At 36.4% G+C, this 17,268-nt stretch overlaps 1 protein-coding gene and 1 non-coding gene across 2 annotated transcripts in view; both read right to left on the bottom strand.

Annotated features, from left to right (window-relative positions):
* Positions 1-17,268, bottom strand: part of LOC486776 (mitochondrial import inner membrane translocase subunit Tim23) — a 33,726-nt gene that overhangs the window by 8,791 nt on the left and 7,667 nt on the right. The window contains exons 3-6 of the mRNA XM_038578089.1: positions 6,529-6,622; positions 6,108-6,192; positions 2,541-2,599; positions 644-754 (exon numbers count right to left, since the gene is read on the bottom strand). Coding sequence (XP_038434017.1) covers positions 644-754; positions 2,541-2,599; positions 6,108-6,192; positions 6,529-6,622 — 349 coding nt within the window. The remainder of the gene's footprint in view (positions 1-643; positions 755-2,540; positions 2,600-6,107; positions 6,193-6,528; positions 6,623-17,268) is intronic.
* Positions 3,407-3,605, bottom strand: LOC119866649. The gene has a single exon (XR_005380822.1). It is a non-coding gene; the product is annotated as a small nucleolar RNA SNORA74 (small nucleolar RNA).

The raw sequence follows: 17,268 nt of genomic DNA, 5'->3' as shown, positions 1-17,268 counted from the left end.
TGTAGATATGTACAAGGGAGTTTTTATTCAGCCTTGAAAAGGAAATTCTGAAACATGCTACAACATGAACTTGAGGATAGTATGCTAAACGAAACAAGCCAGTCATAAGAAGACCAAATATTGTACGATTCTGCTTATATGAGGTACCCTAAAGTACCTAAGAGTTTAAATTCATAGTTAGAAAATAAAAAGGAAGGGGAAAATTGTTTAATGGATACACAGTTTTAGTTTTCAAGATGAAGAGATGTTCTGGAGTTAGATGGTGGTGATATTCCACAATAATGTAAATACACTTAATATTACTGAATGTACACTTAATAAAAAAACAAATAAAAACCCAAACCCAGGGGATCTCTAGGTGGTTCAGCAGTTTAGCACTTGCCTTTGGCCCAGGGTGTGATCCTAGAGTCCCAGGATCTAGCCCCACATCGGGCTCCCTGCATGGAGCCTGCTTCTTCCTCTGCCTGTGTCTCTGCCTCTCATGAATAAATAAAATCTTAAAAAAAAAAGAAAAATACAAAACAACCAGGAGTTTTGTTCAGCTCTCCATTATACTGCAAAAAATGTGTCAAGTATCCTTTGAAAACTGTGGCTACTTAGTTTTAAAACTACTGAGAGCTCCTCTTCACTCAGTAGTACCTACCTGTACATTTATACAACATGCCTGTCATGGTTCCAGCTGCTACTGTGTTAAGGTCATCTTCTGCACCTCGTGTTTTCTCAATGATGACACCAAATGCACTATAGAGCAAAGCTAAAGGGGAAATGGAACTGATCAGTAATAAAAAAGTGATTAAAAGTCAGTAGAGCAATTATGTTTAGATAAATATATCTTACAGACATTCTACAAGCATTCAAAGATATATAAAGAATGACTACTGGAACACTATTTGTAATTGCAAAAGCCTGGCACCAAATCAAATGCCCATCAAAGGGTATAGACCAAGAAGTGGACTTTCCATATACTGGAACACTACACACTCCAAAGAAAAAGCAGGAAAAACCGTATCACTAGCATGTAAAAGCAGGCACATGTGTGTACAACTGGGGATATGCAAAGAAATTCTGTGGAAAGCTTCAGAAGCAACAAGAATAGTAGCTACTAATAAAAAGTCCCGCTGGGGAGTCCCAGGAAAAATATTTTTAATGTTCACTTATATCTTATTCATAACAGCTATATACTTTGGATTTAGAAACTAAGACACACGCATTTCTATTTTAACAAAGATGTTAACTTAAAAAAATTTGAGGTTTGGTTCCCTCACATGTAAAAAACTATTAACACTAGCATGATATAGTTGTAACAAAATCATCCCCCAAACTACCTTTCTCCTATTCCTGTAAAGATTCCGATTAATCCTTTTATCATTTCTCAAAATTATGCCATTATTTGACCCTTCAATATTACACCAAACTGCCTTACAACACTTCTGTTGTGATATTCTTATACTTCTGTAAAGGCTCTTCTTGCCATTTCAACTTCTTTAACTGAAACTGAACTTGAGCAAAACATTGTGATTGATCATATGATACTAGGAACACACAAGGTAATTGGTCAGCATCTCAGTTCACTCAGGAAGAGAGTTTCCTGGAACATGAGATTTGCAATGCTAAAACAAAGACAGTCCCCTGGGCAGACCAGGATGGCAGATTACTCTAGTTACATAAGCAACCAAACAGAAACAAAGAAGGGTGACTGTATATGAGCAGCACATTGAAGCAGTCATTTCCTAGAATCTCAAATGTCAATTTGACTTCATGGTGTGAAAATGTACTGCTTCCAAATCCCATGACAAAGCTAGGGTATTATTCTTTCACAACAGACGCCTTTTCTATGTTTTTTCAATGAGATGATTACATTTTCCTTTAGTTAATCTGCCACAATTAAAAGATTTTCAGACTTTCAACTAAGTTACAAAGACATTCTTGGCTGTTACAGTATAAATACCACTGGTACATTTATTATAAGCTATGAGTAACCAAAAGAGTTAATCATTTATAAACAACATAATATGAAAGAATTTGGTCCTAAGTCCTACTAACTTACCCTTTGCTTAGAACAACAAATGTTTTCATTATCTACAAAGGTCCTATTATAACTCTGGAAATAGGGTCTGAGAAATCTACTGAAGTAAATAGAATGCTGAATGGGCTATTAGGAAACTAGAGCAAGAGGGATGAATTAATCTACCGTATCTTACTACAGGACCCTGAACCTTTCTTAACATAAAGAGGCACTGGACTTAGATCTAAGTTACCTGGATTTCATATCTACTTAAAACATGATTTGGTATCTTGCTTGGACAGGGGAGTATATAATATTTAAAAAGACTTAAAACATTGAGAAAAGGCTTTAACATCTGGAATTACTTTATGTTGTTCATGGTCTTTTCCTAAGTATTGTCTACACTACTCATCAGAGTAGATTTAAATAAAATGTTTAATATCCTAGGGCCAGAACTTTGGTTGACCAAATTGTTCATGATACATACACATTCTTTTGTTGCATTAATGATTTATTAAGTGAGATCTCTACTTACCTAGAGAACCTAGAGTATTAGCCCAAAGTGCCCCTTGCCTAGTCACCATGTTCAAAATCCTACCAGGGCAGAGAGAGAAAGAATTTGTACTTAGAATTACCATTTCTCTAGTAATTTGAAAAACCATTACTGTAGCTATTTATAATGTATAAAGCCAATACCCGAAGTTTTCTTAATTTATTTTTATTTTTTTAATTTATTTATTTTTAAAAAGATTTATTGATTTATTTTAGAAAGAAAGAGAACACGAGCAGAGACCCGATGGAGAGAAGCAGACACCCCGCTGAGTGCACAGCCTGAGGCAGGACTTGGTATCAGGACCCCCAGATCATGACCTGAACTAAAATCAAGAGTCAGATGTCCAATCGAATGAGCAACCCAGGCACCCCCTGAAGTTTTCTTAATTTTAAGACTTACCTTAGTATCTCCTCAGAATTTAGTAAGGATGACTTTTACTGTATATAAATATAAATGAAGGTTAAACCTCTAACATTTTTGGGCAGTAAGGAAAGTTCTTATTATTAAATATAAATCAAATACACAAAGGATTTGACAGCCTAGAATGTGTTTTACTAAAAAAAAAGTTTATAGTAATTGATTTACATAAAAGAAGTAACATAGAGGTGCATGGGTGGCTTAGTCAGTTAAAGTATCAAGTCATGGTCCCAGTGTCCTGAGATTGAGCCCCACATTGGGTTCCCTGCTCAGTGGGGAGCCTGCTTCTCCCTCTCCCACTGCTGTTCCCCCTGCTTGTGCTGTCAAATAAATAAAATCTTAAAAAAAAAAAAAAAAAAAAGCAGAAATAAGGGGAAATACTCAAAGAGAAGGAAAAAGCTGTCTCAGTAGAATACACACAGAAAACATACTATGTCTGCTCCCTGACTAGAACCAAGCGGCCAGAGTGAACGCTCAGCATACTCTCAAGGAAGCATAGTTCTGCCTTGTACCAGTGCCAGGCGCCACCAAAACAGTGACAGAGGCAACTGGAGGAAGAAGACATTCCTCTCCCAGCAGTGTAACACCATCACAGGAATGGGTCTATCCGGACAGCTGACTACTGCTGGAAATTATGTAATTCCAGTAACAAAGTGAAAAAACTCATTTAATGCAATTAAAAAACTCATGTAATGTCCAAATAACAAAAATTTCTATTTATCTCTAAAAAGCTGTTTAAAAATTAGTAATGAAGTATATTGTTTCTAACTAATTGTTACATATTTACTAACTTATTTTAAGTTCAGTATACTGTCATTTGTAACAAGTTTTTAAAACTATTACTTTTATTATACCGCTGGAAGCACTGCAAGTTAGTGAAATTGTCTGGGATATGATTGGGAAATATATCTCCACTTACTGAGCCCCTATTTAGCTACCTTAATCACCTCTCAACAACCCTTCAGTGTAGAAAAAAAACTTACCTAAAATCACAAAACAGTAAGTAAGAAACTAGGCTTTGAAGCTACTAGATCTGACTGGCCCCAAACCTTACTTTCTTTCCATTTTTTTAGAGGCTGCCTCCTACTTTATTCATTTTATTTTTCAAAGATTTTATTTATTTATTTGAGAGAGCATAAGAGGGGCAGGGTGGGGGGCAGGCAAAGAGAGAGGGAGAAGCAGACTCCTCATTGAACAGGGAGTTTGACACAGGGCTCAATCCCAGGAAGCTGGGATTATAAACTGAGCCAAAGGCGGACCTTAACCAATTGAGCCACCTATTACCCCGGTTGTCTCCTGTTTTAAATGCTTCCTATCCAATAAGATTAGAATGGTCATATAAAAAATTATATATATTTTAAGAATATATATTTTAGAAATCTTACCTAAAAAAATATAAATCAATTTTACTCTCTCTAAAACACTAATAATTATCACTTTTAAGCAACAAAGGTTGTCTTTTCTAGCATATCCTCCACTTTCAAATTGGTATTAAATGATGTGATGTTAGGGATTTGCTTTAAAGTAACATGCGAGCGGAGAATAAGATGGGGCACATTTGGTCCCAATCTTGGCCGACTGCTGAGGATGGGTTATGGTTCATGGGTCTTCACTGTACTATTCTGTCTACTTTTGTACATCTTCAAAATTCTGCATAACACAAAAAAGTAAAAAAAAGTACTGGAGTAAGGGACAAATTTTTTAAAAAGATTTTATTTATTTGAGAGAGAGAGAGAGACAACATGAGTGCACTTGAGAGCACAAGCAGGGGGAACGGCAAGCAGAGGGAGAGGGAAGAGCAGGGAGCCTGACAGGGGGATGGAAGGAAGGTGTTTCAATCCCAGGACGCTGGGATCATGACCTGAGCAGAAGGCAGATACTTCGGCTAAGTATCCCCATGCAGATGCTCTGGAGTAAGGGACAAGCATTAATAAAAATGTAAAAATATGCAAGGATCTGGCCTAGTAAAGCAAGATCCACATAGTAACAAGAATATGAAAAACTTGACAGGATTCCCAAGGTCTAATTTAGCAAACCTGCTGCCACCTGCTGGCTAAACTACATATAAAGATGATGACAGGGATGCCTGGGTGGCTCAGCGGTTGGGCTCCTGCGTTCCGCCCAGGGCGTGATCCTGGAGTCCCGGGATGGAGTCCCACACTGGGATCCCTACATGGAGCCTGTTTCTCTTTCTGCCTATATCTGCCCCCGTCTCTCTCTGTGTGTGTCTCTAATGAATAAATAAAATCTTTAAAAAAAATGATGATGAGCCATTGTATAAATATATACTGTGTGACTTCACCCATATAAAGTGTAAAAACAGGGATCCCTGGGTGGCGCAGCGGTTTGGCGCCTGCCTTTGGCCCAGGGCGCGATCCTGGAGACCCGGGATCGAGTCCCACGTCGGGCTCCCGATGCATGGAGCCTGCTTCTCCCTCTGCCTGTGTCTCTGCCTCTCTCTCTCTCTGTGACTATCATGAATAAATAAATAAAATCTTTAAAAAAAAAAAAAAGTGTAAAAACATCCAAAACTAAACATCATATTATTTAGAGAATATCTACATGGACCAATCATGTTTATTTCTTGGGCAGGGTGAAGATGTCTACTTTCCTTCTCCACAAACTTCAATTTCCTAAGAGAAGACTCAGGGAACTATCCCTAAGTTCTAGGGACTCCGTGATAAATTTTTTTTAGCCTTCTCCTTTCAGAAACAGTGAGTGAAGTCAGTTAAGTAGTTCAATTCAAATGACAGCAGATCCAGTAATCACTCTTACATGCTTCTTTCTTTACTATCATGTCCTATGGTTTTGCACACCCTTGAACAATCTAACTAATGTATTAGCAATTCAACCACTAGAAAAGCAAGTCACAGAGACCTATAGAATGAAAAAGTAGAGAAGTTAGGTCGGGGAAGCAACAGCTAATTGAGGGACACTGACAAAAATCACTCCTTTTAAAATCTAAGCCTCAGTAACCTGACTCCTTAATTACTTTTATTTTAAGAAAAAAAAAATCAATCAAAATGTATGTCAATACCCTAAACATTTGTAATCTCAAGGTTGTGCTCATCAAGCCAACAAAGTAGAGGTTAATATTGAAACATCACTACATCAGATGATTATAAGACTTACTGTACATTTCTTGGTTTGGACCAGGACATGTTCTGGGTTTCCTTCAATCCTAGCCGTAGACCGTTCATTGCTCCAAATGCAGCCCCTAGTGATTCACAGTAATGATTCAACCAAATAATACAGCTTTCCATTAAAAACCTGCACTTCGAATTCTTTTTAATTTTAGTAGGAGAAAATGAAAGATGTATATAATAATTATTTATAATTTTTTAAAAGATTTTATTTTTAAGTAATCTCTACACCCAACGTGGGGCTCAAACCTACAACCCCAAGATCAACTGTCACATGCTCAACGGACTGAGTCAGCCAGGTACCCCTAAATGATTTTTTAAAACTCTGGAACCAATATCTGAATTACTTTTGATTTTACACACTTTTGATTACTTGGATTGAGGACAGTGAAAAAAGTGATCATACCCACCTGTCATACAACATCCTCCAATGGTAAAGAAGGCCAGTTCAAATCTGCCCCGGGTTTTATTAGCTCCAGTGGGTAAAATAAACTCATCAGTATCCTAAAGGGGTAATAACAAAATCCAAGCTGAGCTCCCCTCAAGACCCAGGAGTTGCAAAGTGTTTTTTAATTTGTCAAACTAGTTTTTCACAAAAAGTAAAACCTTAAGTCAACTAAAACTCAATTACACTTGGTCAAATAAAATTAAGTTTCTACAACAATACTAACACCTAAATCAAAGTGAAATAAAATGTGCTACATATGTAGTTATACTCACTAGTTCTTAGGAGGCATTCTCATCAGAACTTTGCTTCTCAATATTAAGTTTGATAGATTCTACGGGTATGTAATTTGCCTTACTTAATGTTAAATATGAAACAACAGTGCAAGAATGTTTAGGAAGGACAGCTAAAGAAAAAGGTAAATGGAAAAGCATAAGAAGTAATAGTTTACTCAACTGAAACATAACTGTGGAAAAAGAAAACTTTCATTCTATAGCTATTTATTTATCAATCTGCTCAATTAAAAAAAAAGCAGAAACTACAGAAGTACAACAGTTTGGATTAATTATGCAAAAGCAAAATTACCTTCTTAATTCTCAACTGTTTGGGGGCGCATATATTCTTTTGATAATCTTAGAAAGCTATATAGTCTCTCTTTCCAGTAAATTTGATATTTACTGGAAACAGTAAATATGGTATGTGAACTATATATATCAGTAAATATGGCCATGAAGGCCACCCAAAAATCCTTAGTTGAAAATGCTACTGTAAGAGCACAATGATTGTTCTATAATACAATACACTCTTATAAAGAACACATTCAGTACACATTTGCCAAGCTTTCCATAAAAACTGGTTAAAATAAGCTAGAAGCACACATGGCTGGCAATTTGCTAACTAATAAACATCCCTTCACCAAATATAGAACTTTGGTAAACGCATTCCTGATTAGGAAAACTGTAGCTCTGCATTGGTTCTTGATTTCTAGCGTTTGCATACTTTCTCACCAAAAAGTCATAAATTTACTCAAAGCAAGCACATTTACTTTCATCACTCAGAAATGGTCTATTGGGCAATAATAAGCAAATTCTGAAGAGATCCCATATTATATTATATATAGTTTTGCAAATTTTGGATGCTTCCTAACTTTTTTTTAAAGATTTTATTTATTAAAAAAAAAAAAAAAGATTTTATTTATTTTAGAGAGAAAGGAGAAAGTGGGGGGAGGGGCAGAGGGAGGAGAGAGAGAGAAAATCTTCAGGAGACTCCCAGCTGAGCACGGAGTCGGTTGATCCCATGAAATCATGACCTGAGCCAAAACCAAGAATCAAAGGCTCAATGAACTGAGCCACGCAGGCACCCTGCTTCCTGACTTTTAAATTAATGACTTAGGGGATCCCTGGGTGGCGCAGCGGTTTGGCGCCTGCCTTTGGCCCGGGGCGCGATCCTGGAGACCCAGGATCGAATCCCATGTCAGGCTCCCGGTGCATGGAGCCTGCTTCTCCCTCTGCCTGTGTCTCTGCCTCTCTCTCTCTCTCTCTCTCTCTGTATGACTATCATAAATAAAATAAAAGTTTAAAAAAAAAAGATATTTAAATTAATGACTTAGTTTTAAATTATGCTTCTGGCTTGAGGATTTTAGAAATGTTGTATTTGAATTAATGAGGTGTATAGTTTTTCAAACTAGAAATGGATCACTGACTTCAAAAGGAAATTGATTTCTTTTTAAAAAAGATTTTATTTATTTGACACAAAGAGAGAGAGAGAGAGAGAACAAGCAAGGGGAGTGAGTGAGTGGGAGAGGGAGAGGGAGAAGCAAGCTCCCCAGAGCAGGGATACCAATGTGGGACTCAATCCCAGAACCTCAGGATCATGACCTAAGCTGAAGGCAGATGCTTAATCAACTGAGCCACCCAGGGCTCACAAATAGGAAATTTTTAAAAATGATCAAGATGAATATTAATAAACACAAGTGCATGTACTTACTCTTTGCTAGGTTCAACCATAATAAAAGCACTACGAGGACTGAAGGCAAATGTACATCAACTGAAAACAATTTCATTAAAAAAAAAAAAAGAAAACAATTTCATCGTTAGCTGTCATTAGGGCTTAATCCTTTATTTTTTGGCGTGGGCTTAATCTTAAATGCAATTAAAATGTACCCTCATTTTAAATTTTTTCTTAAGATTTTACTTATGTATTTGAGACAGAGACAGAGGGAGTGACAGCATGAACGGAGAGAGGGAGAAGCAGACCCCCATTGAGCAGGGAGCCTGACAGGGGGCTCAATTCCAGGATCCTGGGACCATGACCTGAGCTGAAGGCAGATGCTTTAACAACTGAGCCACCCAGGTGCCCCTAAAATGTACTGTTTCATATAACAAAAATTTGCAAAGATTTTTGAGGGAGCAGACACTGGCTAAATTAATCCTAAAAAAATCCTGTTTTGGTTTCTAACAAAAGTATGATTAACAGCTTATTAACCAAATTTGAATTCCAAGAAATAAACACTTAGCAAGGTTGATCTTGAAGTATCCTTACACATCTAGGGAAGATACACTGTAAAGCTCACGTTAACAAACACTGTACAATGAAAAATTCTTATGTGCTGACACTGTAGGACACTAGTGTCACTAGAAGATCACCAATACCATTGTTTGCTACTATAGAAGAGAAATGCATCCAAGGATGGGCACCATTGTACTTGATAAAATAGTATGAAGGCTGAAATTATGTTAAATATTTATATTTCAACTGGATGACACTGGATGTTAGAAATATTCAAATTCATACTGTTGTTTATATTGGATGTTCATCTGGCCTAAAAAGTGGAAGATTTACTTAATATAATTTTTAATGTACCAGTGAGGATGCAAATATGGTGACAACACAAAACAACAGTAAGAGAAACCAAAGGGGTGTCTGGGCAGTGCAGTTAAACGTCTAACTCTTGGTTTTGCTCAGGTCACTATCTCAAGAGTCCTGAGAATGAGCCCTGTGTCTGGTTCTGCACTCAGTATGGAGTCTGCTTGAGATTCTCTTTCTCCCTCAGCCCCTCCTACTTATGCCCTCTCTCTCTCTTTAAAATAAACAAATCAAGAGAGAGAGAAACCACAAATAGTACCTTGGATAAAAGTTGTTGCCAAAAATTAGTATACAGTGAGCTCACAGGTAGTATTTAAGATGTCTTTGCCCTTCAAAAGTACGGAAAATTATTCCTCAAAGTACAACTCTGATTAAGGTAGTCTTTAAATTTAGACTTCCCATGGTTTTTTTTAACAATGAGATGAGAGAAACTTTTTAATTCTGAAGTCCCTTTTGCATTTGAATGGAAAAGGTTACCACAAATGTTTGTGCTTAAGCAGGAATCCTAATTTTTCTTTTCTTTTCTTTTTTTTAGGAATCCTAATTTTTTTAAAAACGCAGAGTTTTCTTTGATATCTAACCTTACCAGGCCTCACCTACCAATGTAGGGTCAAAATGTATCTTTATTTATTTTTTTAATTTTTAGTTTTTTAAAAATTTTATTTATTTATTCATGAGAGACCCAGAGAGAGACCTAGGCAGAGGGAGAAGCAGGCTTCATGCAGGGAGCCTGATGCGGGACTCCATCCAGGGACTCCAGGATCACGCCCTGGGCCAAAGGCAGGGACCAAAACCAGGGATCCCTCAAAATGTATTTTTAATGGAGCTACAGTACACCCTTTAAGCTTAAGATCAACATTTAAGCAAACATAGTTTCAAAATTTTGAGCAAAATACTAACGAGGTACTTTTGAAATAAATCAATAAACATACAGTGTAGATAACACTGACATTTGACAAACATTTGGCAAACATTTCCTGCAAAAACAAGTTTTATACAAGTCCTAAACAACTTGCCTTTATTGAAACACACTCAAGAAATGCAGGTAGTCAAATATTGTTAGTGATTCAACTTGAAACAAAAAGTCCTAACCATCACTCTTAAAAACAAAAAAACAAAAACAAAAAAACAACCAAAACCCCACTCAATTTACTGATATATAATTCACACATCATATAATTCACCTATTTAAAGTGCACAATTCAATAGTTTTTAGTATATTCAGAATTCTACAACAAAGACTATACTTTATCCCACAAAAAGAACCTGGTACCTGGGAGCAATAGTCAGTTCTCCATTTATCCCCTACCCTTGGCAGCTACTCATCAATCTGTTTTCTGTCTCATTCATTTGTCAATTCTGGACATTTTATATAAGTAGAATAATATAATATAGAGTCTTTTATGATTTGGTTTCTTTTATGTAGTAAGTTTACAAGGTTCACCCATGATGCAGCATGTATCATTACTTCATCCTTTTTTTACTGCTAAATATCTCACTGCACGAGAAGCCACATTTTGTTTATTCTTAAGTTGATAAGACATTTGGGTTGTGTCTACTTTTTGGCTCGTTAGAATAAACCTGATATGAACATTCATGTACAATTTGTTTTGTGGACATATGTTTCTAATTCTCTTGGGTATATCTCTGAGTAGAATTACTGGGTCATATGGTAACTCTATTTTTAATATTTTGAGAAACTGTCAGACTATTTCCAAAGCAGCTGTTTCAATTTACATTTCCACCAGCAGTGCATGAAGGTCCAATTTCCGCACGTCCTCACCAAAACCAGTTAGTGCGTGTTTCTGATTATTGCTGTACCAAGGGTGAAGTGGTATCTCACTTTGGTTTTGTAATTTGCATCTCCCTAGTAAGTGATGTTGAATGTCTTTTATGTGATTATCGAACATTACTGTATCTTTTTGGAGAGATGTCTATTCAAATCTTTTATCCGTTTTTAAATTGAGTTTTAAGAGTTTCCTAAAATATTATATATTCTTTTTTTTAAAGATAAGTTTTATTTATTCATGAGACAGAGAAAAAGAGGCAGAGACATAGACAGAGGGAGAAGCAGGTTCCCCATGGGGAAACTGATGTGGCACTCAATCTCAGAATCCTGGGGTCATGTCCTGACTCAAAGGCAGATGATCAACCACTGAGTCACCCAGGTATCCCCAAAATTAAATATTCTTTTTAAAAAGACTTTATTTATTTATTCATGAGAGACACAGAGAGAGAGAGAGGCAGAGACACAGGCAGAGGGAGAAGCAGGCTCCATGCAGGGAGCCTGACGTGGGGACTCAATACCGAGTCTCCAGGATCAGGCCCTGGGCCAAAGGCGGTGCTAAACCGCTGAGCCACCGGGCTGCCCAAATTAAATATTCTTGATGTAAGTCCTTATCAAATATGATTTATAATTATGTTCTCCCAATTTGTGGACTGTCTTTTCCTTTTCTTGACTTTGTAGTCTGCAGCAGAAAAGTTCTAAGTTTTTATTAAATCCAATTACTAATTATTTTTAATCACTTGTGCTTTTGGTGTCATATCTAAGAAATCAGCACCTAAATTAAAGTCACAAATATTTATACCTATAATTTTTTCTAAGAGTTCACAGTTTTGTAACTCTCATATTTATGTCTTTGACCCATTCTGAGTTAATATTTGAATATGATATGAGGCAGGGGTCTGAGTTCATTTTTTTGTGTACAGATTCAGTTGTCCCAACACAGTTTGTTGAAAAGACCATTTTCCCCCTACTTAACAGTCTTAGTACTTTCCTTGAAAACGGACTATAAATGTGAGAGCTTATTTCTGGGCCCCTAATTTTATATTGTTGATCAGTGGAGCTATCCTCATACTAGTACAATAATGTCTTAATTTTTGTAGATTATAAGGGAGAAGTGTGGAATTATTTTCAAGATTAGTGGTTATTCTGCATTCCTTGAATTTCCATATGAATTTTAGGGTCAGCCAGTCAATTTCTGGAAAGGAAATTGACTGACTTTTCTAGAAAGTCAGCTGAGATTTCTAAAGGAACTGTGCTGAACCTGCATAGAAATTTGTAGATTATTGTAATTTTAATAATATTCTCTACCCAAAAAATGCAACCTTCTGATTTTTCTATTTAAGTCTTCTTTCAGGTTTTTTCAATGTTTCATATTTTTCAGAGTATAACTTTTGTATTTCCTTGAATTTATTCCTAAATTTTTTATTCTTTTTGATGATGTTGTAAATCAAATTGTTTTTGTACTTTCATTTTTGTAGCGTCTATTATTACTGGTTAAAAAATAACTTGAGTATGTACATTGATCTTCTAACTTGAAGCTTTGTTGAAGTTATTATTTCTAATAGTATTTTGTGGTTTCTGTAAAAATTTTCTTTCTTCCTTTTTTTCCTAAAGATTTTATTTATTTATTTGAGAGAGTGCACACATGAGCACATGTAGGAGGAGCAGAGGGAGAGAGATAAGCAGACTCCACACTGATTATGGAGCCTGACACAGGGCTCAACTCAGGACCCTGAAGATCATGACCTGAGCCAAAGTCAAGAGTCGGAGGCTTAACTGACTGAGCACACTGAAAATTTTCTATAGATAAGACCATGCCATCTGCAAATATCTATCTAGTTTTACTTCTACTTTTATCAATCTGAATGCCGCTTCATTTTCTTGCCTAACTGCCCTGGGTAAAAAATACTGAACAGGGCAGCCCAGGTGGCTCAGCGGGTTTAGCGCTGCCTCCAGCCCAGGGCGTGATCCCGGAGACCCGGGATCGAGTCCCACATCGGGCTCCCTGCATGGAGCCTGCTTCTCCCTCTGCCTGTGTCTCTGCCTCTCTCTCTCTCTGTGTGTCTCTATGAATAAATAAATAAAATGTTTAAAAAAAAATACTGAACAGAAATGAAGATAGTAGATAAGAGTCTTGTTCCTAATTACTGGTATTCAGTCTTTCATCATTACATTTGATGTTAGCTTTGGTTACTTTACAAATGCCATTTGTCAGTTTGAAGAAGTTTCCCTCTATTCCTAGCTTTTTTTTTTAAGATTTTATTTATTTATTCATGAGACATATATAGAGAGAGGCAGAGACATAGGCAGAGGGAGAAGCAGGCTCCATGTAGGAAGCCTGATGCAGGACTAGATCCTGGGACTCTGGGACCATGCCCTGGGCTGAAGCCAGGCACTAAACTGCTGAGCCACCCAGATGTCCCTATTCTTAGCTTAATGAATGTTTTTATCACAAAGGAACACTGAATTTAGTCAGATGTTTTTCTATGTCTATTGAGTTTCTTCTTTTATTCTTTCCTGATATAACTTAGCATGTTGATTTTCAGATGTTAAATTAATCTTGCATTCCTGAGATATCCAATACTCTTTGTAGTGTCTTGATCAGTTTAGTCTAATATCCTGTTGTTATAATTGAGCTTTAAAAAAACACTGCAATTTGCAACGTAACCTGCGCTGAATTACCATCTTCTCCAAATAACAAAAAAGAGAGGCTGAAGCAAATGTAAACCTTAAAATATAGGGAGCATCTGGGTGGTATAGTCAGTTAAGTTTCTGACTCTTGGTTTTGTTTTAAGATTTTATTTATTTATTCATGAGACAGAGAGAGAGAGAGAGAGAGAGGCAGAGACACAGGCAAAGGAAGAAGCAGGCTCCATGCCGGAGCCAGATGCGGGACTCGATCCCGGGACTCCAGGACCGTGCCCTGGGCCAAAGGCAGGCGCTAAACCGCTAAGCCACCCAGGGATCTCCAACTCTTGGTTTTGGCATAAGACATGATCTCAGGATCCTGGGATGGAGCCCCTTGTCAGGCTCTGCACTCAGTGAGGAGTCTGAGGTTCGCTCTCCTTCTGCCCCTCTCCCTTATATCTCAAATAAATAAATTCATAATCTAATAGAAAGATTAATAGTTTAATATATTATTATATGTAATATATTATATATCATAACATATTATTAGTTAATATTAATATATTAGATTAATAATCTAATATAAAGCAAAATGAATTCAAATAGAAATATACATTTTTTAAAGGTTATTTATTTATTTATTTATTCATAAGAGACACACAGAGAGAGGCAGAGAAACAGGAAGAGGGAGAAACAGGCTCCATGCAGGGTGCCCGATGAGGGACTCGATCCCAGGGCTCCAGGATCACACCCCGGGCTGAAGGCGGCACTAAACCGAAGAACCACCCAGGCTGCCCCAATACATGTTTTTTAACGTAAATATCTGGTTCAAGATTTCGTTAAGATTGCCAGATTTTACATTCTCATTTATAGAATTTAATTACTATTTATGTCACTATTTCCCACTTAAATAACTTACCATTAACAATTTTTTAGAACTTTGCAACTATACACTCCAATATTTTTATTGGGGTGCTTTTTTTTAAAAAAAAGATTTTATTTATTAGAGACAGAGAGAGAGAGAAAGAGAGAGAGAGAGAGAGAGGCAGAGACACAGGCAGAGGGAGAAGCAGGCTCCATGCAGGGAGCCCGACGTGGAACTCGATCCCGGGACTCCAGGATCATGCCCTGAGCCGAAGGGCGCTAAACCATTAAGCCACCAGGGCTGCCCTATTGGTGTGCTTTAAAAATTAGTTCCTGTTGTTTTAAAAAATAAACCTTTAATTTGTGCTCTGATCACAGAGATACAAAGCTATTGTTGCATGTCCTCCAACCCCCACAGACTTCCAGGGAATTTGAATAAGAGCTACTCCCCTTTTTGTTTCCCTTTCAAGCTCTCTTTTCCCCATTGTTGGGAGCCAGATATTAAAGACTGGACATTCAAAAGCAACTGTGCATAAAGGTAAAATAAGAAAGTAATAACACAGGACCTGGAAAAGTGCAAGCTCAGAAAAGAACTAAGAAATACGCTGGTCCTTGGCACAAAGACATACCACATTAATAAAAAAAAACCTCAAAAGAGTAAACAAAAGTAATAATTAAAGAGCAAATCCTGGGGAATGTAGAACATCTTATTTCCAGAAGCACATTATTAGATTCAAATGTCAATTTTCAACAACAAAAACCACTAGGCATACAGAAAAATAGAAAAGTGTGACATCCAAAGGAAAAACAAAAAAATCAACAAAAACGTACCACCTGCATGTCCGGATGGTGGATCTACTAGGCAAAGACTTTAAAACAACTGTCTTAAAGATGGTTGAAGAACTAAAGAAGATATAGAGAATGTCAAAACAATGTATGAATAGAATGGAAAGGAAATATTAATAAAGAAAAAGAAAATCTAAAAAAACAAAAACCAAGCAAACAAACAAACAAAAAAAAACAAAAAAATTCTGGAGGTGAGAAGTACAGTAACTGAAAGATTCACTAGAGGGATTCATAGGCAGATTTAGGTAGGCGGAAAGAATTACCAAACTTCAAGACAGGACAATATAAACTACTGAGTCTTAGCAACAGGAAGAAAATGATTGAAAAATGGCAAACAGAACCTAAGGTACTGGTGAAATACCACAAACTTGAGTAACACAGACTGTGAGAGTCCCAGAAGAAGGAGAGAATGTTTGAAGAAATAATGGCTGAAAACTTGCGGAATTTGATGAAAGAGATGAATATGAACATCCAAGAAGCTCAATGAATATTCAAGATAAAATCAGATACTCACATTGAGACACATTAAAAGTAAAAATTTAAAAGCCTAAGAAAAAGAAAGAATCTTGAAAGCAGCAAGAAAGAAGCAATTTGTCACATATAAGAGATCCTCAATAAGACTATCAGATTTCTTGAGAGAGACAGTTTGGAGGCCACAAGGCAAGGTGCCAATACATTTAAAATGTTAAAAGAAAAAAACCTGTCAACCAAGAATGCTACATCCACCAAAACTGCCCTTCAAAAGTGAAGGAAATATTCAGACATTAGCAGATGCTGAGGAAGTTTGACTACTAGACCTGTCCTGCAAGATATGATCACAATTCAAACCCTTATGGAGAGAGAAAGATTTCAATAAAGGCAAATACATGGGCAATTATAAAAAGAGCACTACTGTAACTTTGGTTTCAAACTCTACATTTTCTTTTCCACAAAATTTTGGATATTAAAATATATAAAAGAATCATTAGGGAAAACCTGGGTGGCTCAGTGGCTGAGCATCTGCCTTTGGCTCAGGCATGATATTTGGGTCCTAGGACTGAGTTCCACATTGGGATCCCTGCAGGGAGCCTGCTTCTCTCTCTGCCTATCTCTCTGTCTCTCTCATGAAGGGACAAATAAAATCTTAAGAAAAAAAAAAAAAAAGAATAGTTTATGTCTTGGGGCACACAATGTATAAAGATGTAAATCTATGAAATTAACAACTGAGAGAAGGGGTACACACTTGTTATAGAAGTAGTGTTTTTGTATGTTATTAAAGCTAAACTAGTAAAAATTCAAATTTAAGATTAGATCAAATTAGATTTAATTAGATTTTAAATTAGTTTTAAAATTTCAGGATATCCCTTTGGTAACTACAAAGAATATAGCTATAGAATATATACAAAAGGAAATTAAGAAATTTAAACATTGCACTGGAAAAAAAATCAAGCAAACAGAAAAGATAGTAATGCAAGAAATGAGGGACAAAAAAGCTAGAAAACAAACAGCAAAATGATAGAAATCCTTCCTTATAGACAATCACTTGAAATATAAATTGATCAAACTCTCTAACTGAAGATATAAGATGGACACAATAGATAAAATACCAGGATCCAACTACACTGAGGTTTACTTTAATTCCAAAGATACAAAAAGATTCAAAGTGAAATGACAGCAAAAGATATTCCATGCAAATAATAACCAAAGACAGTAGTGTGGCCATACTAATATCAGAAA

Source organism: Canis lupus, chromosome 28 (assembly GCF_011100685.1).
Source record: "Canis lupus familiaris isolate Mischka breed German Shepherd chromosome 28, alternate assembly UU_Cfam_GSD_1.0, whole genome shotgun sequence".
Classification (NCBI taxonomy): Eukaryota; Metazoa; Chordata; class Mammalia; order Carnivora; family Canidae; genus Canis; species Canis lupus.
This window is presented reverse-complemented; position numbering and strand designations above follow the sequence as displayed.